The sequence below is a fragment of the Trichoderma camerunense genome (genome assembly GCF_050948025.1).
Source record: "Trichoderma camerunense strain CBS 138272 chromosome Unknown V8C40scaffold_33, whole genome shotgun sequence".
Classification (NCBI taxonomy): Eukaryota; Fungi; Ascomycota; class Sordariomycetes; order Hypocreales; family Hypocreaceae; genus Trichoderma; species Trichoderma camerunense.
Genome location: NW_028145337.1, coordinates 33,163 through 55,884, shown reverse-complemented (window position 1 = coordinate 55,884; position 22,722 = coordinate 33,163). Strand labels below are relative to the sequence as shown.

The window sequence follows — 22,722 nt, the reverse complement described above, 5'->3', positions numbered from 1 at the left end:
TTGCGATTGATCGCCATCACCTGCTGAAAATAACTACTTGGGCACTCCATATGTGCATGTAAGTACCTACATGTAGCTTTATCAGCCTCAGAGCACTGATCACAGCGATTGATAAGGATCACAGCGACCAACTAGCGCTCCATAGGTGCGTACCTCGCGATACAGCGCGTTACAGCGCCCCAAGCCCTATAAGGACTTGTCGGCACAGCGCTGTAATTCAGATCCATGGAATCCATAGATCTTCATGTAAACTGGCCCGGATCTTGTACCTTTCCCCAGACTGTTCAAACGGGTCTCTCCTTTGGCTGCTCTCCAAGCCCACGTGGCTGGTATGAGTGGGACTAACAAAACCTCCGCATTTCCTTGTTTGGGGGAGAATCTCATGCTGTGAATTTCCCATTGCTCATTTCCTTTCTCACATTCATATGCGACGGTGCAGCATCGCTGTCATAGTTGATGATGCTTACGGATCTAGACGCCTGTATCCAAAATGGAAACACTTCGAGTCCAGCACACAAGCCCCCGCAGTCGTGTCCGCACTGGATGCCTCATTTGCCGAGCCAGAAAGATAAAATGTGACGAGCAGCGGCCGAATTGCCAAAGATGCTCAAAGGCAAAGAGGAAATGCGTCTACAAGCGGAGGCCGCCTCTGATGCCTTTACAGCCGGCGCCGCGAAACGTTGACAACCAACAGCAAAAGAATTCACCCAGAAATCCGTCCATTTCTTCACAGCGGAGTGGGACTGGGCATGACCTTATTCATGGCGATTTATTGCCTCCTGATTCTACCTGCAATACGAGAGAATCAGCAATGTTCAATACCGCTGTTGGTATGGCGTGCAGCAACCATGAAGACATCACCAACTTCCATCAAGAGTCAAGCTCGGAGAATGCAGACTCACCATCTGCTCGATTCTACACTACTTCCTTGCAAATCTATGTAACTACAGCCATTGATTTGTTTTACCCTTCTGGGATAACATCTCGATCATCCTCATATTTTATTGACGAAGTGGATTCTCCTACAATTTCAACCTTTGACTATTTAAACTGGAACAAGATAAAATTTCACATCGTACAACTAGGTACCCAGGAACCATCAGTGGTTGCAGCCATTGAAGCCGTTCAAGACATATACAGAGCTCAGGTGAACCGATTAGCCATGTTTCCCGCCACCTCGGAATATCAGGCACGTCTTGCCGCCTTTCAACTCCTGGTAGCCGATGAGAAAATTGCCTTCGACATTCTTCTGGTCATCTTATTACTTCTGTGTCTATGCGAGGTCATTCTGCCTAACGAAGATGGCCCTTCGTTAAGTGCATTTGGCCTCGCGTTTGAGACAAGATTAGCCGTTTGGCTACTAAATACCGATCGGTCTCCTATTGCCTTACGAATCTGTACCTGGCTACAACTCTTACACGTTGCAACGAAACGATCGGGATGCTGCGGCTTATTATCAGAAACGGCGTTTGATCTCATAAGCAACCATATTACCGAGGTGGCTCATCTGCCTCCATTAAGCAACAGCCCCGATTCAACAAGTGCCATGTACGACATCATAAGTGCGCCGATATTTTCTTTTTATCTACAACTCCAAAGAATTTCGAATCAAATTCAAGATCTTAGTCACTATCGTCGCTCAAGAATCACACCGGAAGATCAAGAAGAAGTCAGTGAAATCGTGACCAACCTGAACAATACTCTGTCGGCTCTATGGACTGCCCGCCCAAGCCCATTACAATTCCAGCCAGCTCAACTCCGACAAAACTTCTGCCCAATGATTGCCGAACCTCTTATTGCTCTAGTAGGAGTCTGTACAGCCGCATATTATGGTGAGATTGTCAGTCTTAGGCGCACGCTTGGTGATGATCCATTCCCTTCTCCCGAGTCTCAGCAACCCATGAGCAAAATTCGGGCCATTGTTGAAGGCGAATGGAATGCTCTAAGTAAAGGCGCTCTTAACCCAGGATACATACGGCCGCTCTTCCTGTATTCTATCGAAAATCTTGAGCAAGATAAGACTGAGTGGGCAGTGGCTCGCCTGAGACAAGTCCAGAGTCCAATGAGTAGAAGTGAGTTTATCGCAGCTTTGGGAGAGGCACTTGGGAGAGAGCAAAGGACGGAAAAGAGGAGGGTGGCCACGAAGTACTTTTGCAATGGAGCCTTTAATGCAATGGTCCCACGCATGTAATAGATAACTTTGGAGCAGCAGTACTAGAAGCAGCTATATGGTAACATCATATTAAAATTATCAACTACCTCTTCATGTCTGGTTAGAAGTCTGAAAGTTGGATTTTTTTCAGCTCTTGAGCAGCTTATGAGCTTTATCCCTGATCCTAACCATCTGTGAGACATCATCACATATAATTTGATCTAATTGACCTTGAAGAATCCACTGGACGATTTCGGCCTCCATGTCTCTGCCATAAACCTCCAAAAGCTCAAGCACTTCGGGGCGTGGAATAAATAAAAAGACCGCAAACCCTTCTGTATGAAGTTGGTGAGCCTCACCGCTCGGAAAATGCTGAATCTCAATATTCATGGCATCCAGATTGGCTCCTCGAGCAAGACCAGCAGGGTCTATCAATCGTGAGTGTGATAACCCTACTGTAGGTACCTCGGGAATAACATCTTTAACTGCTCTAAGTTGGACAAAGTCGAAGGAAGAGAATTGAAGAAGGTCGGCGCATTTCAATTCGTCAATAAGCGCCCTTAATGCAGGGAATATGACATGATTCTGGTTGTAGACCTTAAGCTCGAGTTGGTAGATGATATCCAGTTCCCGAGCAAGATGTAAGGCATCCCTCAGCCTTGGAACTTTTTCACCAGTAAACTTCTCGCCAAACCATCGGCCTGCATCAAGCTTTAAGATCTCCAGATAGGTCATATTACTAGCCAGTCCATGGCCATCCGTTGTCCGATCGACAGTATCGTCGTGAAGCAAGATGAGCTCACCATCTTTGGTCACAGCAAGATCTGTTTCGCAAGTGACGCCTTTGCCACCTATCTCGCGAGCCTTTCTGAAAGCAGCCAAAGTATTCTCTGGAGCGGCGGCGCTGTGACCTCGATGTCCAGCGATGCGAATCGTTTGTATTGTCATTCTTAGTGGGTTTGCTTTGGACGCCATTTTTCTTCCTGCTATAATGCAATAGCAAGACACAGGTTGTATAAGCTTTGTAATCAGGGTTGGTGAAGTAGTCATTCGAAATGGTGTACTTCCGAAGAAATGTCGTTTTCGTCCTTGGGAAAGCCCAGATAGATGGCAGCTATTTAGCCTCAAGTCACTGAGAGCCCAGAAAAGGGCTCGTGGTTCGGCAATAGTGGAGTGTTGAGAGATCAAGAACGTGCTTGGAACTCGGCTCCATAGCCAATAGCAACATTTAGCCATTGAATAGCGTACAATTAGTTGAATATTCCAGGCGACCAAATGGGCGCAAGTTCAGGTGGTGCGCCAATTAAGATGCCGTACTGGTGCTTACAGTCTTGCCCCTGTCTCGGCAAAGGTGGAGTGCTCGGAAGCAAGAATGTCTTCGGCTCCATAGCCAATAGCAGTATTGGAACTTGGACTGTATGAGGCCATTGAGCCAAAAGACTTGCGCTAGGAGGTGCGAGATCTCACTGACAAGGCACGCCCAACTTTCTCCAACTCTTTGCTTTACGAAAGAGCTGTTACGTCCGACCGCATGGTCAATTGGTTGGTTCTTGATCGTCGTTTTTTATTATCATCATGAAATGCGTAACTTCATTTTGGAGAACATAATGAGGCGCTCTTGGGAATTTTAGCAGCCCTCTCAAAAGAGTATATTAGGCCGGGGGCACTTGGTCTTTGTATATGCCAAAATCCGTCTACCAAGGCCTTGGATCCAGACTGTATCAGTGCTGAGACTGTTCCTGCCAGACTGTTATTACTTCTCTCATCTGCTTTACTTCATTTGCGGAAAACTTTTAACACCAGCGTCATGAATTTTGCCAGCGACGAGAGGTCTGGCATGGACGACCAACACCGTCTACAGGCTGTCAACCCAGCAGCAAAAAATGCCAAAGGTCAACCACGCAATTCCAGCGCCTCTAAGAGAGGAATCGCCAGAGATGAGAAAGATGGCACAGTTATCTCTCAGGGAGATGAAGCTGTCCACAAATCACCAGTGGCGGTATCCAAAATGGCGGACCTGAGTGCAGATGCTGGCACTGCTGCTGATAGCGAACGGAAAATGAGCCTGCTGGAAGGTATAAGGCTATATCCAAAAGCCATCTTCTTCTCATTTGCTCTTTCACTAGCCGTCGTCATGGAAGGCTATGATACATGGTTATTGAGCAGTTTCTATGGCATGGCGGCGTTCGCCAAGAAGTACGGGCAATACACTGGCCTTGACAAAGAGGGCAACCCAACATATCAACTCAGTGCCACATGGCAGAATGCTCTGGGAAATGGAACAAGCGCCGCACAAATTATTGGATTGTTCATCAACGGTATTGTTGCGGAAAGGATTGGATACCGCTGGACTATGATTGGAGCTTTATTCGCCATTACATGCTTCATTTTTATACAGTTCTTTGCTGTTAATGTAGAGATGCTACTTGCTGGTTATATCATGTCTGGGCTGCCATGGTAAGTTGCAGGTATCCCACATCTATTACGTTCACTGATTGAATCCTTCAAGGGGCGTCTTCCAAACATTGACGACAACATATGCAGCAGAAGTCTGTCCGGTACCATTGCGCGCATATCTCACCACCTATGTAAATCTCTGCTGGGTCATAGGTCAATTAATTGCCTCTGGGGTCTTGAAAGGGTTTGTATCTGGCAACACTGAATGGTCTTACCGTATTCCTTATGCCATCCAATGGGTGTGGCCCATTCCTATTGCTATAGCTACTTTCTTCGCGCCTGAATCACCATGGTAAGCCATATTACTATCTAAGTATATCATATAGCGATTATGAATATCTAACTTTAATCTGTAGGTGGCTCGTCCGTCACGGAAAGACAGAGGAGGCTCGTGATGCTCTCCTCCGCCTTACTTCTCAGAAAGCAAACCCGAACTTTAATGTTGAGGAGACTTTATCCATGATGATTCATACCCACCAGATGGAGATTGAGCAAACATCTGGCACTTCATACTGGGATTGCTTCAAAGGCGTTGATCTTCGCCGAACAGAATTAGCTGTAATGACATGGGTGATCCAACACACTTCTGGCTCACCCATGATTGGCGCCGGGACCTATTTCATGGAACAGGCTGGCCTCTCGCCCTCCAATGCTTTTTCTCTCGGTGTTGGTCAATCTGCTATGGCTTTTGTCGGCACTGTTGGGTCATGGTTCTTGATGCCACATTTTGGCCGCCGGACGCTGTACCTCTGGGGACAAATCCTCATGTTCACAATTTTGTTGACCGTTGGTGTTCTGGGTATACCAAAGCTGAATTCTGGTATTAGTTGGGCCACTGGCGCACTTATTCTCATTCTCACCTTTGCCTACGACCTCACAGTCGGACCAGTCTGCTACTCACTTGTGGCTGAGCTGCCATCAAATCGTCTTCGAATCAAGACAGTCGCTTTATCACGCAACTCATACCTTGCCTCTGGTTTCGTTACTAGTACTCTTCAGGCGCGTCTAATAAATCCAACTGCATGGAATTGGCGTGGAAAGGCAGCTTTTCTCTGGGCTGGAACCAACTTGGTTGGCATTGTTTGGACTTACTTCCGTCTACCAGAACCTAAAGGGCTTACCTTTGCTGATATTGATGTGCTCTTTGAGAAGCGCATTCCAGCGCGTAAATTCAGCAAATTCGCTGTGGATCCGTATCACTCTGATGATATTGCTACTATTGAAGAGGAAGAGAGTGTTGGTGATCATTACGAGAAGAGGAAATAATACTGGGGCACGTCGTGTTTTATCTTCAATCTACATTCGTAGGTGCATGCACGACATGAGATAAATCGGCGGCTTACATGTGTAACTAAACTGATGCAATGTAGCCATAGCTACTTCTATCGATCAATTATAATTCAAGCCCTATTCTGTAACAATCCCGACGCCGACTTTGAAACGATGCAACCACTCTAGATTATCTGCCACCGTCTGATTCCACGGATCATCGCTGGAAATCGATTAGCAAGGTAGAGTGACTACGCAAAGCGATGGATTACTTACTCGTCATACACTAGAAAGCGAGCATGATGCTGAATCTCCTCGTCGGACGGCACATGGGAATTTGGGTTATTGGGAGACATGATAGAGGTGACCCAGCGGCCCAACTCCCGGCCCAACCACTTGTATAAATTGGGATCATGGAACATATAAGACCCGGTCTGAAGGCCATCGTTATGTCTCCGCGAACCTCCATCCACATGCTTCATAAGAAACGCCATACTGCTGACTTCCGGATCAGGACTACCAATTGCCCTGGGATTTCTTCCTGGTCCGTGGCCAAAGAGTTCCTCGCTCATCGACGGGGTCATAGTGGGAATAAATGACTCCGATGATAACGGTACGCTAGTTGCGACATTTGCTGGCGCGTGTTTAAGCCCATTGAAATGTGAGTCGCTGGTTGCCTCTCCGCTAGATTGCCGGAGAGGTCCAAAATCATGAGTACCGATATATAAATGGCTGCGAATTGCGCAAGATGCGATTCCTGGAGTCCAGTGCCCAGCCAAACTCGTAGATACAGCTGTGCTACCACTTCCAGTGAGTGGAAGAGACGAACGTTGCCTAAAATGACTGAGCCAATTCGTCGGCGACGAATAAATTAATGTCATAAACCACGTGAATACGAAATCGGTTAGGGGAAGCTGTAAGGCTTGTTGCATTCGCGTAATTACTTTACACGCCTCGGCCTGTAGTGTCTCGTCGGAAATGACAGCCTGGTTAGCCATCGCCTCAGTAACGGCAAAATTATAGAGTTGAGCCTCAAGAGGGCAATCTTCGAATAGCGACTTCTTTCCCCTAATCTCCAAGGTTCTAAGCCTTCCCTCAGACGGTGTTCGTATAGGAAGAAACTGGGCTTGCGTGGCAATCGTCTCATTCGACAAGACTAGGTCACGCAGCCATGAGGGTTCGGCGTCTATTTCTAATGTCAACATCTCCGAGGCAAATACAATGCGACAGGCTTCGATATGCATGGGCTCATGGCTGGGAAGTTGCCTTGTCTTGTACTGATATGTTTCGACAAAACACGAGAGCTCGACGACGAGTAGTTCGTACGCAGTGCGAGGGGATTCTGGGGAAACATCGCTTGCTTCGAACGGAAACATGCTAGTACTCTCTTTGCCGAGGAGATCTATAAAATGATGATTAGCCTGCCTCAAAGAGTGAGTAGGATGGGACGTTCTTACAAGGTGGAATGGCATCCTCGAGCGTATCTGTGATGGCATCCTCAAAACCCCAATCACCCGTCCAGCTAGCCATAGTCTTGCCCATTTTAAAATGGTCCGCCAAGTGTTCAACCCGATCACCCCATGAATCTAGATAAATCTCGCAAAATCCACAGCGCGATCGAATATTTGGGGTAGATGTTTTCCAACCGGTTGTCACCGCGTTTGCCAGCTTCGCCTTGTGTACCAAGTGCAAGTGTTGCTTAAGATGGTCTTTCCTATTAAATACTCGCTCTTGGCACGAATATGGGTTGTGGCTGTTTATATGACCATCAGTTGGCTCTGGTTCGCCACAGAATACACAATACGATCGGCCAGTTTCGGGGTTGATAGCGCGCGGTCCGTCAGGTGAACACAGCCATCGCTCGAGAGGTATGTGCAGAGTTTTCTCATGTCTCTGCCAGTCATATTTCGTTTTGAATGTTTCTGCGCAAAAGGTACACTGAAAAGGATACTGCATCTTAGTGACACGAGATCTGTTTGGCCTTGACCGTAGCCTGCGCTTTCGACGACGTGACTTGCTACGTAGTAGAGCTGGAGCCCCCGTAACAGAGTCACTGGAACCATAAGAGTAAGCTGAAGCAAGTGAGCTACCACTGGAGGTCCGATAGCTGTTGTCTGACGACTCGTTGATAGACTGGCCGGACTCGTCATCTATGGGCGTCGACAATGGCCAAGCTTGGTGCACAAGTTAATTTGCATTCTTGCGCGATGCTCAACCAAACAATCATCCTAGATACTTACATTGTGATGATTCGGCACATTGGACAGCATTGGCAATGGCAGTGACCGTTGCAGGCTCACTCTCTGGAGGAGAGTCAACCCAGCGTTCAAGAGGTCCCATGGTGCGGCAATTACGCCTCTTCTCAACTGTCGGCGTATCGGGTCGTCTGGGGATATTTATCGACGGTGTATTGGAATCAACTGCGGCCGCTGCCCTCTGAGAAGATTGTGTACTGTGGTGCATTTTTTCTCGCCGCCTGGTATTGGAGAGCCAGTTACTGATCTGCGTCTTGGATAAACTGGTCTGGTGTTGTAGCATCTTCATTTCTTCTTTACTCGGATATGGATAGTGATAGTGGTTTGAGAACCACTGTTTTAACAGTTTGGATGATTCCCTGGAGAAGCGCGAGCCTATCTTTGGAGGATTCACAGAGTTGCTATGCGAATGATCAAGGTCTGACCCTGCAGATTGGTGGCCCGATTCCCAACCCGTGTTAGGAAGTGGCGATGGAGTCGTGAAAAAATCATACATTAGAGAGGCGGGATTTTCCTGAGCAGTCATTTCATCGGCCGCACCCGAATTGTGATGACTTGTTTGTGGAACATGAGCGCTAGAATAGACAGCGTCAGACGCACAGGGTGCCGCCATTGCCATATGTCCCAAGCCCCAGAACTCATCGGAGAGACTGTCCTGGTTCATTGACTGATCTGTGGTTGCAGACTCATAGGGCTGATCCGAACCTGTCGGGCTTATAACTTGAGTTGCGATGCTGTGCTGTGTAGCCTCGTCTTGGTGCACTGAGGCGGAGTGATCCGTTTGGCCCGAAGCTGGACGAGTGTCGGAATCCGGACCATCGTGGGGGTAGACGAATTGACTATCAGCTCCCGACATGTCATACAGATCGCCGACAATCGGTGGAATACGTCTGTCAAACAACAGCTTAAAGTGACGATCGTTCAATGAGATGGAACAAAGCAGTTGGAAGTTTAAGAGTCAGAACATGGGACGCAGCCGTGGCGCTTCGCCACTTCGGATCTCTAGCAGTCCATCCACTCAGACCCCACCTAAGTCAAGAAAAACGGAACGGCAAAATGAGTTTAATCTTCTTAAAGAAGAGCCGAGCTATCGAAAAGGGACATTTGACGGAGAACTACCGGCCAACATCAACACATAAAGCCGAGTTAAGTTATTCACGTGTTAAACATATTTGGCTGATGTGTAATGGTGAGTCCTTGATAATGGGCGAATGACACTTTTAACAAGTCCTCTCAAATGCAACTGTTTTATTGTCTTCTATGGCAGTTTAAAAGTCTAATGGTAATACAAGTCTAATCACGCTTTAATCCAACTCTTCCAGTATTTCGTAGACCAATTGCACCCCACAAAGTACACAACATCATGAAACCAAACATTGTCCAAAAGCTAGCTCTCAAACCCTCCAGTCTAGCCATTGGCAAAATCTTGTCGCTGTGATCCTTTGTCACAAGTGTTGAGACAATTTGCATTATGCCCAAGGTGAGGGCCTGGCCGAGTTGGCTTGCCGTGTTAAACACAGCACCCGCCAATGCTTGAGTGTTATCAGGGAAGTTGTCCGAAATAATAATGAGGCCTACTGTGAAGAGAACATCGGTGCTCATAGGTGCCAGCACCTGTGCAATAAAGGCGTTTGCCCAGTACGGGGATTGCACTTTAATTACGGCCATGAGAAGAGGTGATACTGAACAAATGATGGAGGACACAGTCACGATCCACAGCGCAGGCACTCTGTGGACAAATAAACCTGTAGTGACGTTAAGAACAACTCCTACAAGCAGACTCGGCATAATTCTAAGACCGGTCTGAAGAGGAGAAAGATGCTGGACTTCTTGGAAACTACATAAATTTCTGTCAGCAAGGAACAGCGTTGGAACCACAAGATTCTGACTTACAATAAACTGGCGAAAAGCTCCATACACGTCGTCACACCAAAAGAAAGAGCCACTGTACCACAAATGCTGGAAAATGCTGTGTCTTTCCATAGAGTATTCGGAATGAGTGCTGGTTTACCCAGTTTGACTTGTCGGTGGACCCAGCCAATAAACAAGGGCAATGACATGGCGATTAAGCAAATGAACACGATACTTTTTGGGTCTCGGATTCTATTAATATCCACACTGATGGCACTGCAAGTTTGTGAGCTTATGAAGTACACGCCAATAGGGAGTGAGCTTACGCAAAGAGGTATGATAGTAATGTCATGAAGATGGAGGCAAGCAATGCCCCAACCCAATCCACTCGCACTTTCAAATTGCGCATAGTGTCCTTAAATGTTCCTTCATTCTGAAAGTTGGGCAAGGCCCAAGCGGCGACAACAGAGAGGGCAAGGGTCAAGCCTCCGTATATGTACCAAGCTGCCCTCCAGCCAATAAGATCTTGAAGGATGCCTCCTAGAACCAAGCCGAACGAGAAGCCCAACGGCTGGCTAAGGCCAAGGCAAGAGAAGGCAAAATTGCGTGGCCTTCCACGTGGAAGTGTATGGGTTACAATAGCGACAGACGACACCAGATGCATGGCGTAGCCGATACCCTGCAAGGCACGCATCACGATGAGCTGAGGGCCTGTTTTAGACGCACCTGCGGCTAGTATGAATGCACCCGTCACTACACCACCGACAAGATTGACGGGCCGTGGCCCTATTGAGTCTGCTACAGAGCCAGCAAGTAGGATTGTGGAAGCATTTGCCAGGCTGGAGACTGAAGTTGGCCAAAAAGCCAGTGACGGGTCCAGTTTGAGATCAGCGGTGATGGTAGGTAAGCCGACGACGACAAGACCGTTCACAGCGCTGGAAGCAAAGTTGACGCCTGAGAGCTGTATAATAACCGCCAACTTGCGGAGGAGAGACATTCGTGGAGCCTCATCATCGGATTCGGGAGATTGATTGGCATTGCTGTATTCCAGTGATTGTCGTGAACTAGAGTCGATTGTGGTAAGAGCCACAGATGGCTGTATGGCAGCCTTCGTTTGAGTACATGTTGCCATATTTACCGACAATGTACGGTCCCAAATCTCAAACGAGCTTGGTGTATGTCTCAGCCAACGTGAGGATGCAACCCAAGATATATCGCTGCAGATCAAAATCAGCAACCTCTTCAGGGAACCGGACAGAAATAAAGCAACATACGAGTACAACACTGACCACAGCTTAGTTAGTGGACCAGTCTCCGCTTGTATGCATAAGGCGTGGTTAACACCCTGCCATGTTTGCGCTAGATTGTATGGTTAGTCCTAAGATAGTTAACACAAGGCGTGTTTAACATGATGCTGTAAGATTTACTAGTGGAGATTATTATCAGGCTTGTCTCAAAGCGAAAATTGACCCATGTGGATTGTAGGGTATGGGGTGATTAAGATATTTATATTACGTCTTTCTTCCCTTTTTTCTAAAAACGAAGACGAAAATTTTACGCATGGCTTCTTGGCATAGATTCGCAGTAATTGAGAAACTGGGCAACCTTAGTCTGCAGGCTTATGGCATATGACTAGATACGTCGAGCTTTGGCGTGCTGAGCTTTGTCGTGCAAAGCTATTATAGCACTAGGCTGCGTTATCCTACCTAGAGGCAAGGCTGACTTCTATGTTAAGGAAGGAGTCTTATGGGGTATTGCGAGATCTTTTGTTGAAGACGTGAGGAAGTGGACAGATGAAGCTCAGATTGTGTAATTATAGTTTGCTCTCTTGTTATCTATTCTTACAATTAGGAGCGAAATCGCCGTCCTCTTTACATCCTTTGCGGATTTCTAAGGACGGACAACCGGTACCTACATTTATATTATCCTAGTACCTTCACAGTAAAAGCCTTATTGTGTACTGTAGCGTTTAGTAAATAATAAGTGGCTGTAGATAAAGAAGTATACATGTAATTAGGCGCATGACGATATAGAACCGTCATCAATTTCTTGCACCATCGAAACCCCACCTCCAAACTTTCTCATAAGACCATAACAAGCCTTTAAAAACCTACCTCCTCTCCCTTAAACCTCGATACCTTTTGAGGATGCCTCCTATTTATAGACACAGTTTACTTAAAACAAAAATGGTGTCTCATTTTCCCTCTTCAAAGTCGAGTGCCTTCCTAGCTCTGCCACTGGAAATTCGCAGGCAGATCTACCGATTCTGTATCCCACAAAAACTTCGCTTCGATGTTTCCGGTGACATGCGCTATCAAAATCGCTCTCACTGGCTCGATGAAATACATGATTTCCATCTCCATGACTTAGAGAGTGGTGGTATCTCGTTGATCGATAGTGAGGATGATGAAGAGGGCGAACATGAACTTTCGACAGATCCTGATGACGAAGCGATCATATATGATCCTTTTGTGGATGGTGGTCGTCAAAGTGCCGTACCCGGACTCCTTCTTTGCTGCCGCCAAATTACTGAGGAGGTAATGGATATGTTATACGGAGGGAATACTTTTCAAGTCGATATTCACGGTGACGGCGAATATACTCTCGCTCATTTATTCAATTCCAAGACCAGAGAGAAAATACGCAAAATGGTCCTCATATTACGGCCCATGGGAGTCTCCTACCACCGTGATTTCCGCATGGACCCGAATATTTGGGATGGTATTCTCGGTAACCTTTCGATACTAGGGGTTATTGCGGAGCAGCCAGAGTCTCTTTCTCTAGGCGAATGGCCTAACGCAGAAGCGGAGAATGCCTTGGAGGAATGGACTGCGTGGATAACACCAATATCTGAGTACCTAGGCCGGGCTCTTCATAGAGAAACCAAGATCGTGGTGGATGCAAATGAGGAAAAAGAGACGGTACAGGTATTAGAAAAGGCAATACCAGGGCGATCTCGCTTTCAGCGCCTACCCATGGCCGACATCATATTTAAAAGAGGGAGATACTCTCCAGAGTCAGGATACTGGGATGATAATGACGATGGTCCAACCAGCTGTAGGGACATCATCAACGACTGCGACTATGACTACTACTATTCTGACTGAGCCTGGAGGCTTACCACTGAGATGTCTTAATGTGGAATCCAGTTAATCCACAATTTTCGAAATGCAATGTAGGGTGTACTTTAAGGTGCTTCCACGTCTTTTACTATAATTTATTATTAGGTTAATGAATTGAATCCAGCAGGACATATTCTGCTTAATTACTTACTTTTCGTCGACTAAGTATCCCTAGCTAACAACCACACAACCCCATGTAACACTCTCTCACATGCTGCCCAACTACCTACCAAGCGTTCTCAATATTCTTCTCAAAGATAGTATTCCAATTCTCCTGAAGTCCCTCCCTCTCGCTGTCAGAAGAACCGTCAAGGTAGTCGGAGTCTGGTTCTGATCTCCAGTATCGATTATTCCTGTCTATTGACAATTAGTTTCGTTCATATATTGGTATTACACGTTAACTTACCAAGTAGAACTTGGTTCGGATTTCTTTGATCAGTGATCGCAGCTGCGGGGATTCGATGAAGACAAATATATGCGCCGTTAATGTGTTGCTTAGCCGCATCGGGGATTTGTACTTGATGATATTTCACTAGCTCCTTTAGACTGAAGAAAACTGCATCTTCTAATACCTCTGTGTTGATGGCAAATAGAGTCCATTGCTTGGTAAGAGAATATGGCCATTGGCCCTGCCAGGGCTCCTTAAGTCCCCAGTTTTCTGCGTGTTCACGCTCAGAGAAAAGGCTGATGAACGGTAGAGGACCTCGATAATCCCAAGTAAACTGTCTCACTATATCCTGCCTGAATTCTTCTTCGCTATCTTCTTTATAAATCTTAGTATTATCCGCGGCTAGGAAGCCTCCATTTTCGGAATAGGTGGTTCGACTTTCAGGATGGTGGATCCGATAGAGCTCCCCTGGGAGACGCGCATTTGGGCAACGATATTTCTTCATCTTTACTATAATACTGCTTAATGTGGGATGAGAGTTCAAGGAGACAGAAAAAGCTGGTCCCTAGATCATTGGTTTCGTGAGTGATCTGTGGATTGCCGTTCCCCATTCCAATCCACGTCATCTTGTTTAAGTACACCGAAACTAGCTGAGATACATAGTGCAGGAACGCGTTAATACGCACTGTGAGTATCACTATGCACACGGAGTACACTTAACAGAGTTTATTTAAAAAGGACGCCCTTTTCGCTCCCAACTGTATATATAATGTATATGTTATATGTGCTATTTAATGTTCATAAGGCTCCTCGACAGATAGTCTAGTGTGTCAAAAATGATCTCAAATGCTGCGTATCCACATAGGCAATGTTGTGGGACACATGGCTCCACCTGCCGCTGTTCGACACGCCTTGTGCTATGGCATTTGTAAGTTCTAGAAGTATTCCTTAAGCTTCTGTCAATGGAAAGGCGTCAAAGTGGGAAGAAGGCGATGAGATCTATTTTGTTGGACAAGGCTCCGATTAGATTACGGCAGTTGTAATTTACTATATAAGATTCTTAGTTCGGCATGTCTATGCGTCTTTTATTCACCAAGGCATTTGCGTATCTCAATTAACGACGAGCAATCTTTTGCTGTTCATTCAGGATGACCATAATCAGCACCACGCAAAAAATTCTCAATGCTGCTCATGTGGCCCCAGAAATCTTTGAGTTACGTCCCGATTATCGCGCGCTTTTAATGGTTGTCGACGGTATTCGCCCGGGCCCTAGTGACGACGCCAGTGAGACTCTTTTGCGCGAGGCGGAAAATTATGTCAAAGGACTATTGTCGGAACGTGCTGTTACTGAACTTCCACATGTCGCCGCATGGCGCGAAACTTACAAGGCCTTTGGTACGAAACCTCAGAAAACACGCAATAGTCTGGAAGCACTGAGTCGGCGTGCAGAAAGCGGCCTACCGCGGGTGAATCGATTGACAGACATCTACAACGCTATTTCTGTAAAGCACCAGGTCCCTATCGGCGAAGAAGATCTCGACAAATATAACGGAGCACCATTTCTTACCCGTGCCAGCGGACAGGAGCAGTTTGAGACTTTCTCAGGTGGCCAGGCCCAAAGCGAATGTGCCGTGCCAGGGGAGCCTATTTGGTGTGATGATACAGGGATTACCTGTCGCCGCTGGAATTGGCGTCAGGGTCCGCGAACTGCATTGACAGACGATACAACGCGTGTGCTGTTTATTTTGGATGCATTAGAACCACTTTCGGACCAAGCTCTAGACCAAGCTGCTGACGAGCTGGCTTCAGCCTTGGAGCACTTATCGCCAGAGGTTCGGACAGCACGAAGAATAATCAGCGCTTCATCTCCAACTGGATCTGGCGAATCTTAGCCATCCGCATGGAGTAAATAAAAAGTCAGGCAGTATATAATCGCATTTACAGTGGAAGGCGAATTGAGTGTCAAAGGATCGGAATACGTGGCGGATACCCCCGCCGATTGGGCAGCAGGTCGGGCAGGTACGCATACAATTTTCTATGTATCTACTACGTTCCTTGTATAGAGTCAAATGAGCCGCTAAATCTGACATACTATTAGCTTCAGGCGTCCATCCAAAGTATTGTTGACTTGTCGCTGGTGAAGGCTAAAGCTACTCGTTAGCCTTTGAACCTGGAACTCCACGAGCAAAAGTCGAGTGGTTTTTTGATCATATTATATTACCCCGGTCGCGCCAACGGATCAGTGTAGGCTCTTGACTCTCGCTGCAAAGCACCAGAGACAAGACGTTTATCAGCGTCATTCCGCTGTTGGAAATGGACCTCCATAAGAGTCAAGGAAATCTTGAATTATCTTCTCTTCTTCAGCCTCTACAGACGTCTCTGAACGTTTGTATACAGCAGCATCAAGGCAAATGCGACAGGCAGAGACATACCCTTTTACCGATGACAGCTGAGCCCTCTCGGAGCATTCAAGAACCTCACGGCATCAAAGTGATTGATATAAAAGAAGAGAAAGTCATACAGGCTTTGCCGAGTTGTCGTTATGTTGCGCTTTCTTACGTGTGGGAACCACTCCCGGCCGACCAGAAACCTGATGAATACAAAGAGGATTCTCCTTTGAACCTTTCACGCCTGCCTCAAACCATTCTTGACGCGATTGCCGTTTGTCAAGCTTTGGATGAAAGATACTTATGGGTTGATGCTCTTTGCATCAATCAAAGAGATGAAAGAGATAAGCACCAAATTGTGCAGATGGACAGGATTTACAGCTTTGCGGTTGCTACAATAGTAGCAGCCTGTGACAAAGAAGCCACAGAAGGCTTACCAGGCATTCGGTCTCGTAGTTCGGTACGCTCAGAGTCTCCACCAGTCGATATCTTGGACGGGACTCTTTGGAGCTCGAGAGGTTGGACATATCAAGAATTTGTTCTCTCTCGACGGCTTCTGCTCTTCACTTCTGCTGGAATATATTTTTACTGCGCCGAGAGCAACATCACCAGTTTGAATGGATGGGAATTGCCAAGTATAGGTTACGCCACTTGTTGGCGTGCTTACAACGAAACCCTTGCAATCTACTCAGGACGAAGGCTTGGAAGGAAGTCAGACACACTTAACGCCATTACCGGTGTACACAGAGTATTTGCTCGCTACACGGATGACACCTATTTGTGTGGCTTACCAGCACGGCAGATTTTCTATGCCTTGCTCTGGCAACCACTAGCAGTTTCAGAACGTCAGCCATGTTGGCCAAGCTGGTCGTGGGCTGGATGGACCGGCAGTGGTGATGATCTATGCGTTGTTGGGAATCCTTGCCAGGAGGCGGTTACCGATCAGTGGGGTGACTCCCCTGCGAGATGGGGAAGCACTGGCCGGGTATTTATTCCTCGACTTGAGAACCTTCAATTCCAAGCTTCGAATGGTACGGAATTAGACATCCCTCTCTTCCCGGATGACGAGGCACTCAAACAATACTTGAGCAGTCAGCATGATAAAGCACTACCAGCTCTAGCAGAAGACAGACCTTTTTGGGAATCCGGATATCTGAAGTTCAAAGCAACAAGAAAGCAATTCTCTATTACTCCCGATGTCAACAATCCTAGGGTGTCCAAGGACCACCCAAGATTAAAGAGGTGTCGGATATTAGATGGTGACAGATGGATAGGAACCATTTTCCTAAACCCGGATGCTGGTGGCAACTATCCAGACGTCTCAGGGCCTTGTGAGTTCATAGTCTTGACGACTTTCAAGGCCTATAATCACAAGATCGCTACGTCATTCTTAGAAGGACTCCTAGATATGTCTGTTGAAGACAAGGAGCCGGCCATATTCCCAGCGGAATACTACCAAGCCGGCCGTGCCCAGCAAGAGCGCCAATTCCGGATGTGGATGGCTGGTGAATTCCATTCAAAGAAGGGATATAGGACTAGAGGGGGAAGTAATTGGGGAAGAAGCTGGGAATCACACAGGGACCCCCATAGGGGCATGCCATATCCTGCGCACTTTGATTGCTCGCATGTCATGTGGATTGAACGAAAAGGAGACATTGTTTATAGGAAAGCAATTGGTATTGTTGGTGGAAATCATTCATCCGGGTCGTCCCTCGAGGAGTTCTGCTTAGGATAAATCATGAACTAAGTTAGCTGTATTTTCTTTTATCTCGGGTGTCCCGGGAATTTTAGACTCAATTTTACATATACCGAAAGCAGTATTGTAGCGACGAATATCACGATAGGTAATACCTGATAACTCTACTACATGAGCTAGTGCGGCCAACACACGACGTCGGTGATTTATCGCCGAAGACCATTTGGATCGACTTCATAAACATAAGCCCTTGGGCCATCGTATCCTCCGTAAAGACGATTAATAAAGTCAGCCACGTTCTACTTCTAGTCTAAACTATGGGGTAGCGTAAGGTTTAGTGTGTTTACTGTCAAGGTCTCGAGATAGCATATCTCCAGCCCGGGGTTTCGGCGCCGAATCGCCATTACCCTGTGATACTTGTAATTGCTGATAGATTTGACAGCACCTAGATGTCGAATCTGGATACAAATGGGATGATGACCCCATGGGGAAGTGAGATGAGCAAGCCAGATCGTTCATCTATCTCGGCTCCGTGAAGATACTCTCTCCTCTCAATCCTACAATACTCCACATTTCGAACACAAATCGCCCATTTGAAGTATGGAAGCCTCGCCGAAACCGACCTTTGATCAGGAGGAAGGTGTTATTGGTACCGCGATAACAGCGGATGAAGCCAACCAAGTTCCGACCAATGGCCAAAACGGTCAACTCAAGAGAAGCCTCAACAGCCGGCAAATCAACATGTTTTCGATTGCCGGCGCTATTGGTACAGGGCTGCTGATTGCAACGGGTTCTGCTCTAGCTAATGGAGGACCTGGTTCGATGCTGATAGCATTTGCTATTTTGGGGTTCATCTGTTACAACGTGCTTGTTGCTTACGGAGAGATGGCAACGGCCTTTCCCATGGACAAGGGATTCAGTGGATATGCGGCACGCTTTGTAGACCCTGCCTATGGGTAAGTATTCGGCTATCCATGGAGATCCAATCGTGGTCAACTGACAAGTTGCAACTGCACATAGATTCGCCACTGGACTGAATTACTTTTGCAAGTATGCCGTTCTTTTAGCCAACAACTTGACCGCGTCTGGCCTCATAATGCAGTACTGGCTGCCCCACGTCAACGTTGGCGTCTGGATTGTCTCATTCGCGGTTCCAATCATTTGCATCAATGTGAGTATCGACCAATTATCCAAGCCAAACGCATAGAGCCTAACAACCGCCTAAGCTTTTCCCAGTCAAGATTTTCGGGGAAATCGAATTCGTCGCTGCAATCATCAAGACGCTCGTGATTCTAGGACTGATGATACTCTGCTTGGTCATTGACCTTGGCGGAGGCCCGAGCCATGACAGACTCGGATTTCGCTACTGGAAAGATCCCGGAGCTTTCAATGCTCATCTCGTTGAGGGAGCAACGGGACGATTTCTGGGCTGGTGGTCCTGCATGGTCAGCGCAGGCTTTGTATACATGGGGACAGAGGTCGTGGGTGTGGCCTTTGGGGAGGCAGACAAGCCATGGAAGGTGATTCCTCGTGCCATACGACAGACATTTTGGCGCATTCTTTTTCTTTATGTAGGGGCTGTTTTTCTCTTGGGTTTGGTTGTGCCGTACAACAGCCCGAACTTGATGACTGCAACTCACTCAAAAACGGGAGCTGGTATGTTGATGCTGTTACCCTTCTGAATATCCGTACTCTGGTGCATATTTACTCATCATATAATAGGCGCGTCTCCCTTTATTGTGGCGATCAAGGATGCGGGCATCAGTTTTCTTCCGGGATTCATTAATGGCTGCTTGCTCGTTTTTGTGCTGAGCGCAGCAAACTCGGGTGAGTGCATCGAATGAACATAAGATCGCCGCATCGCTAACAACAGGTAGATATATATATCGCATCACGAACACTCTACGGCCTAGCTCGTGACAACTACTTGCCTCAAGTATTCACCAGAACTTACGGCGCTGTCCCTATTGTGGCGGTTGGAACGGCTTCAATCTTCTTTCTCTTGGCACTAATGAACGTCACGACTGGCAGTAATCAGGTATTCAGCGATCCTGTATCGCTCGCCACTATTTTCGGCTTATTTAACTGGATTAGCATCATGGTTACTTATCTGTCATTCCGGCGAGGTATGGAGGCGCAAAATATGCCCCGCGCCAGCCTTCCTTATACCGAGTCGTGGATGAAATTGAGAGTCTCCGGAAGCCTTTTCATTACATGTCTTGTTGTTTTGTTTAATGGTATGTTGGGTTTTCACTGCTCTCGGTTTTTATTGGCAGTAAAGTGCATTCTAACATGTGTTCGTACTCTAGGTGTAAACAATTTTATACCGTCGTTTCAGTCGAAGCCGTTCGTGTTTGCTTACGTTGGAATTCCTATTCATATTATGCTCATATTGGGCCCAAAACTCTTATTTCGATACTCTCGCGTGCAGCCAGCATCAATGGACCTTTCCACTGGTCGAATCACAGCCGAAGAGAAACAAGCTGCAGAGAGAGAGGAGAAGAAAGAAGTTTCTCAAAGGGACTGGCGTGTTTTTGCGCTGTTTCGACAACGGAGACGGGAATAAAAGCAGCCATGTTCGCCATACTTTTGGACAAAGTCTAGGAGTAGTAAATATATAATATGCACTTCCTACTAAATAAATAGCTAGCAAATTGCATACCCAGCCTTGTCCCTAGTCCAGAGAGTCGCATACCGATCTAGGCTCATTGTGAAAATTTCGAGGTACATCCTGATTTAAACTGCGAATAGTATAGGCTATCGAGCTTCTCTTAAGATAACAATAGAATAACTCCCCAAGTTTAGTCCAAAAAAACATCCATTGCTTCCATGGCGTCTGCATGTCGCTAGTACCTGATAATCCATCGGGCTCCTACTCCCTAATATCCGGTTAAAATCCGTTTTGTTCGGTTTGTTGATGCTCAGAGATCCAACCGGCCTTATTTAATTCCGGGTACATCCCCTGTGAAGAGGCCTGTTTCAACCGCTATAAACATACGGCGCTACAATACATGTAGACTGACTTTCACCAGTGCTCATTACGCGTCAGCAACAACTATGCCATACAACGGTCCTAGCAAAGGTTGTCGGAGATGCGTTTCTATTAAAGTAAAGGTAACAATATTTTCTCGAGAAATTACGCCTTTTCATTCAGAAGATTCTCAAGACAATTGGCGTCACTTATCTCAAGCTGAATAAACTGTGCTAACGATGCCAGTGTGATGAAAATAAGCCCAGCTGCTTGCGCTGCAGAAAGGCCGCCTATGTATGCGAGTATAAGGACACATTCGACTTGATTCTACGGAACCAAAGCCATCACGCAGCAGAGACTGCAAAGTCGAAATGGCGACGACGAGCAACTAGGCCCAGGCGTTCTCCTTCGCCTTCAGGGACGAACACCATTCCATTAGCAACATCTCAGCAAGCATATCCCAATAGCGCCTTAGTCCCCAAGTCGGTTTCTTTGCGTCCATCGCTTCAACATATGGTTCAGTTGCGTTTCCTCTACGACTTTGCAAGCGCACAAGACCGCGCTCCAGAAATCAGAGGCTCGCTCGATCAGATTCCTCAAATGATGGCAGACTCGTCGCCAAACTCATGGTTTCATTCTGCATTGTCAGCGCTTTCACTGGTAAACTTTGGTGGCAGGCTCAAGTCCCAAGAGGCCAAGGATGCTGCTGTTGTGTTTTATAACGATGCGCTTGGTAGATTTGCAAGCGTAATGTCTAATTCTACTGCTGGGAAGATAAAGATGGAGGAAGTCCTCTTTGGTATTTTCCTCTTGGGCATCTACGAAGTTAGTCGTGTGTCATCTTTGTATCGTAAACCTTGAATACTAATGGTAAGCAGGTCATGACCTCGACAGATTTTGATGGGATTTACGCCATTCACCTGAGGGGAGCCATTTCCATTCTGGAACATTTTTGGGAGGGCGGCGAGGGAAAGAAACGACTTGACAAACCCTGTTACGCACCCGTCCTCCACATGCAAACTGTATGCGTCCCATTTTCTCTGAGTTCCAAAGCCGCAGATGTCTAGATGAGTGAATGTTTGCTAATTCTTCTTTAGCTCATCTTTTGTCTCGCCAATAATGAGCCGCCACCATCGTTTCTTGCAGATATGAAATTACATGCAACAAGCGACCCCAGATCCGATTTGACCAGTCTTATGCACAGAGCCTGTGAAATTCGATATAATCTCTCGCAGCAGTCTTCACCAATGGAAAATGAGCAGCCGAACCAAAAGTTACCACAGAGGCTGCACCTACGCCTCCAAGAGCCTATGGATGTTGATGAAGCACTAGAAGAGTGGTTTCAGCGAAATAGCAGCAGCGGCGAATGGGCTTCTGCCCGAGTCTACCCCGTAAATGTTCAGAGCCGACCAAAATGGGCCCGAGAGCTCTTCAGTCTCCCAGGATCTCCAGACGAAATGCTCATATACGATAGCTTCCTAGCCGCATTATCCACAAATCTCTACCGTGGTACTCGTCTCTTGCTCAATCTCTCTATCCTCGAATGCGCACAGTCGAGCGCTGACTTATCACGCTCCGATACCGACGCATCTAGGATTAATGAGTCCGTTGCTTCGTCCACTGCTGCACTACTGATGGAGATTATCAATGACCTCTGTATGACTGTGCCGTCTATGCTTCAATTAACGGCTACAGGTGGTTTAGATGACCCGCAATCGACAGACGAGTTGTACAGCCTAAGAGGCATGCTGATGCTATGGCCTCTTTCTGCGGTTATGGCGTGTTTACACAATAAAGACGTTCAGAAATTGGACGTTGGCTTTAGGCGAGGCTGGGTGCAAGGCGTGCTCGCATTCTTGAGAGATTCAATGAGTTTGGCAAAGGCACAAGCGTTTATTACAAAGTACGACTAGACCATCAGTTGCCAAGTGGTATATAGAATATACTTGAACTTTTTTTAAGAAATACTGTAATTTCTCTAAATGCAGTTACTAAGTATGAAATGTGCCTTTATGCTGTAAAACAAAATCCCTTCTACTGTGTTTAATACTAAGTATCATATAAGCAGTCTCAAATCCCTTCTTCAACTCCATCGCATTATTCATGTTGCTTCACCAGGTCCATTATTTCACGGCCTAGAATGTGGTGTGCTGGCCTTGATCTGGTGAATTCCT

The 22,722-nt window shown here is 46.8% G+C and overlaps 11 protein-coding genes across 11 annotated transcripts; 7 read left to right on the top strand and 4 right to left on the bottom strand.

The window, feature by feature from the left end:
* The first annotated feature begins 262 nt into the window (after positions 1 to 262).
* On the top strand, positions 263 to 2,273 carry V8C40DRAFT_259189 (Zn(II)2Cys6 transcription factor domain-containing protein). The gene has a single exon (XM_083218910.1). It carries the CDS (start codon positions 491 to 493, stop codon positions 2,189 to 2,191), a length of 1,701 nt encoding a protein of 566 aa, XP_083067160.1. The 5' UTR covers positions 263 to 490; the 3' UTR covers positions 2,192 to 2,273.
* V8C40DRAFT_259188 (PLC-like phosphodiesterase) lies at positions 2,164 to 3,430 on the bottom strand. The gene has a single exon (XM_083218909.1). It carries the CDS (start codon positions 3,386 to 3,388, stop codon positions 2,300 to 2,302), a length of 1,089 nt encoding a protein of 362 aa, XP_083067159.1. The 5' UTR covers positions 3,389 to 3,430; the 3' UTR covers positions 2,164 to 2,299.
* Positions 3,431 to 3,633: 203 nt separating this feature from the next.
* On the top strand, positions 3,634 to 6,008 carry V8C40DRAFT_259187 (MFS transporter). Its single transcript, XM_083218908.1, has 3 exons — positions 3,634 to 4,609; positions 4,662 to 4,901; positions 4,966 to 6,008. The coding sequence occupies exons 1-3, from the start codon at positions 3,960 to 3,962 to the stop codon at positions 5,873 to 5,875; spliced, it is 1,800 nt and encodes a 599-aa protein (XP_083067158.1). The 5' UTR covers positions 3,634 to 3,959; the 3' UTR covers positions 5,876 to 6,008.
* On the bottom strand, positions 5,860 to 9,086 carry V8C40DRAFT_259186 (uncharacterized protein). Its single transcript, XM_083218907.1, has 4 exons — positions 8,119 to 9,086; positions 7,336 to 8,052; positions 6,155 to 7,280; positions 5,860 to 6,101 (listed from the first exon to the last, which is right to left on the bottom strand). Exons 1-4 carry the CDS (start codon positions 8,987 to 8,989, stop codon positions 6,017 to 6,019), a joined length of 2,799 nt encoding a protein of 932 aa, XP_083067157.1. The 5' UTR covers positions 8,990 to 9,086; the 3' UTR covers positions 5,860 to 6,016.
* Positions 9,087 to 9,366: 280 nt separating this feature from the next.
* V8C40DRAFT_259185 (putative MFS transporter) lies at positions 9,367 to 11,343 on the bottom strand. Its single transcript, XM_083218906.1, has 4 exons — positions 11,259 to 11,343; positions 10,311 to 11,201; positions 10,027 to 10,260; positions 9,367 to 9,970 (listed from the first exon to the last, which is right to left on the bottom strand). The coding sequence occupies exons 2-4, from the start codon at positions 11,114 to 11,116 to the stop codon at positions 9,427 to 9,429; spliced, it is 1,584 nt and encodes a 527-aa protein (XP_083067156.1). The 5' UTR covers positions 11,117 to 11,201; positions 11,259 to 11,343; the 3' UTR covers positions 9,367 to 9,426.
* An 827-nt stretch (positions 11,344 to 12,170) lies between these two features.
* On the top strand, positions 12,171 to 13,091 carry V8C40DRAFT_278624 (uncharacterized protein; the record flags this gene model as incomplete). The annotated part of the gene is made up of 1 exon (XM_083221089.1): positions 12,171 to 13,091. One exon carries the CDS (start codon positions 12,171 to 12,173, stop codon positions 13,089 to 13,091), a length of 921 nt encoding a protein of 306 aa, XP_083067155.1.
* Positions 13,092 to 13,257: 166 nt separating this feature from the next.
* Positions 13,258 to 14,079, bottom strand: V8C40DRAFT_259183 (uncharacterized protein). The gene is made up of 2 exons (XM_083218905.1): positions 13,513 to 14,079; positions 13,258 to 13,463 (listed from the first exon to the last, which is right to left on the bottom strand). The coding sequence occupies exons 1-2, from the start codon at positions 13,997 to 13,999 to the stop codon at positions 13,333 to 13,335; spliced, it is 618 nt and encodes a 205-aa protein (XP_083067154.1). The 5' UTR covers positions 14,000 to 14,079; the 3' UTR covers positions 13,258 to 13,332.
* A 41-nt stretch (positions 14,080 to 14,120) lies between these two features.
* V8C40DRAFT_153165 (Phenylalanyl-tRNA synthetase) lies at positions 14,121 to 15,636 on the top strand. The gene is made up of 2 exons (XM_083211336.1): positions 14,121 to 15,513; positions 15,593 to 15,636. Exon 1 carries the CDS (start codon positions 14,643 to 14,645, stop codon positions 15,384 to 15,386), a length of 744 nt encoding a protein of 247 aa, XP_083067153.1. The 5' UTR covers positions 14,121 to 14,642; the 3' UTR covers positions 15,387 to 15,513; positions 15,593 to 15,636.
* Positions 15,637 to 16,245: 609 nt separating this feature from the next.
* V8C40DRAFT_278621 (uncharacterized protein) lies at positions 16,246 to 17,616 on the top strand (the record flags this gene model as incomplete). Its single annotated transcript, XM_083221088.1, has 1 exon — positions 16,246 to 17,616. The coding sequence occupies one exon, from the start codon at positions 16,246 to 16,248 to the stop codon at positions 17,614 to 17,616; it is 1,371 nt and encodes a 456-aa protein (XP_083067152.1).
* A 561-nt stretch (positions 17,617 to 18,177) lies between these two features.
* Positions 18,178 to 20,143, top strand: V8C40DRAFT_278620 (dicarboxylic amino acid permease; the record flags this gene model as incomplete). Its single annotated transcript, XM_083221087.1, has 6 exons — positions 18,178 to 18,533; positions 18,598 to 18,748; positions 18,804 to 19,233; positions 19,300 to 19,404; positions 19,455 to 19,814; positions 19,887 to 20,143. 6 exons carry the CDS (start codon positions 18,178 to 18,180, stop codon positions 20,141 to 20,143), a joined length of 1,659 nt encoding a protein of 552 aa, XP_083067151.1.
* Positions 20,144 to 20,567: 424 nt separating this feature from the next.
* On the top strand, positions 20,568 to 22,478 carry V8C40DRAFT_259179 (Zn(II)2Cys6 transcription factor domain-containing protein). Its single transcript, XM_083218904.1, has 4 exons — positions 20,568 to 20,691; positions 20,795 to 21,373; positions 21,427 to 21,570; positions 21,646 to 22,478. Exons 1-4 carry the CDS (start codon positions 20,635 to 20,637, stop codon positions 22,459 to 22,461), a joined length of 1,596 nt encoding a protein of 531 aa, XP_083067150.1. The 5' UTR covers positions 20,568 to 20,634; the 3' UTR covers positions 22,462 to 22,478.
* The last annotated feature ends 244 nt before the right edge of the window (positions 22,479 to 22,722 follow it).

Bases quoted from the DNA above. Each gene is read 5' to 3' on its own strand.
- V8C40DRAFT_259185 (XM_083218906.1), bottom strand. From the start codon at position 11,116: ATGGCAACATGTACTCAAACGAAGGCTGCCATACAGCCATCTGTGGCT. The intron at 10,261-10,310 runs GTAAGCTCACTC...ACAAACTTGCAG, and splicing joins TTACTATCATACCTCTTTGC to TGCCATCAGTGTGGATATTA. The intron at 9,971-10,026 runs GTAAGTCAGAAT...AAATTTATGTAG, and splicing joins GAGCTTTTCGCCAGTTTATT to TTTCCAAGAAGTCCAGCATC.
- V8C40DRAFT_259188 (XM_083218909.1), bottom strand. From the start codon at position 3,388: ATGGCTAAATGTTGCTATTGGCTATGGAGCCGAGTTCCAAGCACGTTC.
- V8C40DRAFT_259179 (XM_083218904.1), top strand. From the start codon at position 20,635: ATGCCATACAACGGTCCTAGCAAAGGTTGTCGGAGATGCGTTTCTATT. The intron at 20,692-20,794 runs GTAACAATATTT...TAACGATGCCAG, and splicing joins GCGTTTCTATTAAAGTAAAG to TGTGATGAAAATAAGCCCAG. The intron at 21,374-21,426 runs GTTAGTCGTGTG...AATGGTAAGCAG, and splicing joins TCCTCTTGGGCATCTACGAA to GTCATGACCTCGACAGATTT.
- V8C40DRAFT_259183 (XM_083218905.1), bottom strand. From the start codon at position 13,999: ATGAAGAAATATCGTTGCCCAAATGCGCGTCTCCCAGGGGAGCTCTAT. The intron at 13,464-13,512 runs GTAAGTTAACGT...AATTGTCAATAG, and splicing joins TCCGAACCAAGTTCTACTTG to ACAGGAATAATCGATACTGG.
- V8C40DRAFT_259187 (XM_083218908.1), top strand. From the start codon at position 3,960: ATGAATTTTGCCAGCGACGAGAGGTCTGGCATGGACGACCAACACCGT. The intron at 4,610-4,661 runs GTAAGTTGCAGG...GAATCCTTCAAG, and splicing joins ATCATGTCTGGGCTGCCATG to GGGCGTCTTCCAAACATTGA. The intron at 4,902-4,965 runs GTAAGCCATATT...TTTAATCTGTAG, and splicing joins TTCGCGCCTGAATCACCATG to GTGGCTCGTCCGTCACGGAA.
- V8C40DRAFT_259186 (XM_083218907.1), bottom strand. From the start codon at position 8,989: ATGTCGGGAGCTGATAGTCAATTCGTCTACCCCCACGATGGTCCGGAT. The intron at 8,053-8,118 runs GTAAGTATCTAG...TTGTGCACCAAG, and splicing joins ATGTGCCGAATCATCACAAT to CTTGGCCATTGTCGACGCCC. The intron at 6,102-6,154 runs GTAAGTAATCCA...ATCGATTTCCAG, and splicing joins CGCTTTCTAGTGTATGACGA to CGATGATCCGTGGAATCAGA.
- V8C40DRAFT_259189 (XM_083218910.1), top strand. From the start codon at position 491: ATGGAAACACTTCGAGTCCAGCACACAAGCCCCCGCAGTCGTGTCCGC.
- V8C40DRAFT_153165 (XM_083211336.1), top strand. From the start codon at position 14,643: ATGACCATAATCAGCACCACGCAAAAAATTCTCAATGCTGCTCATGTG.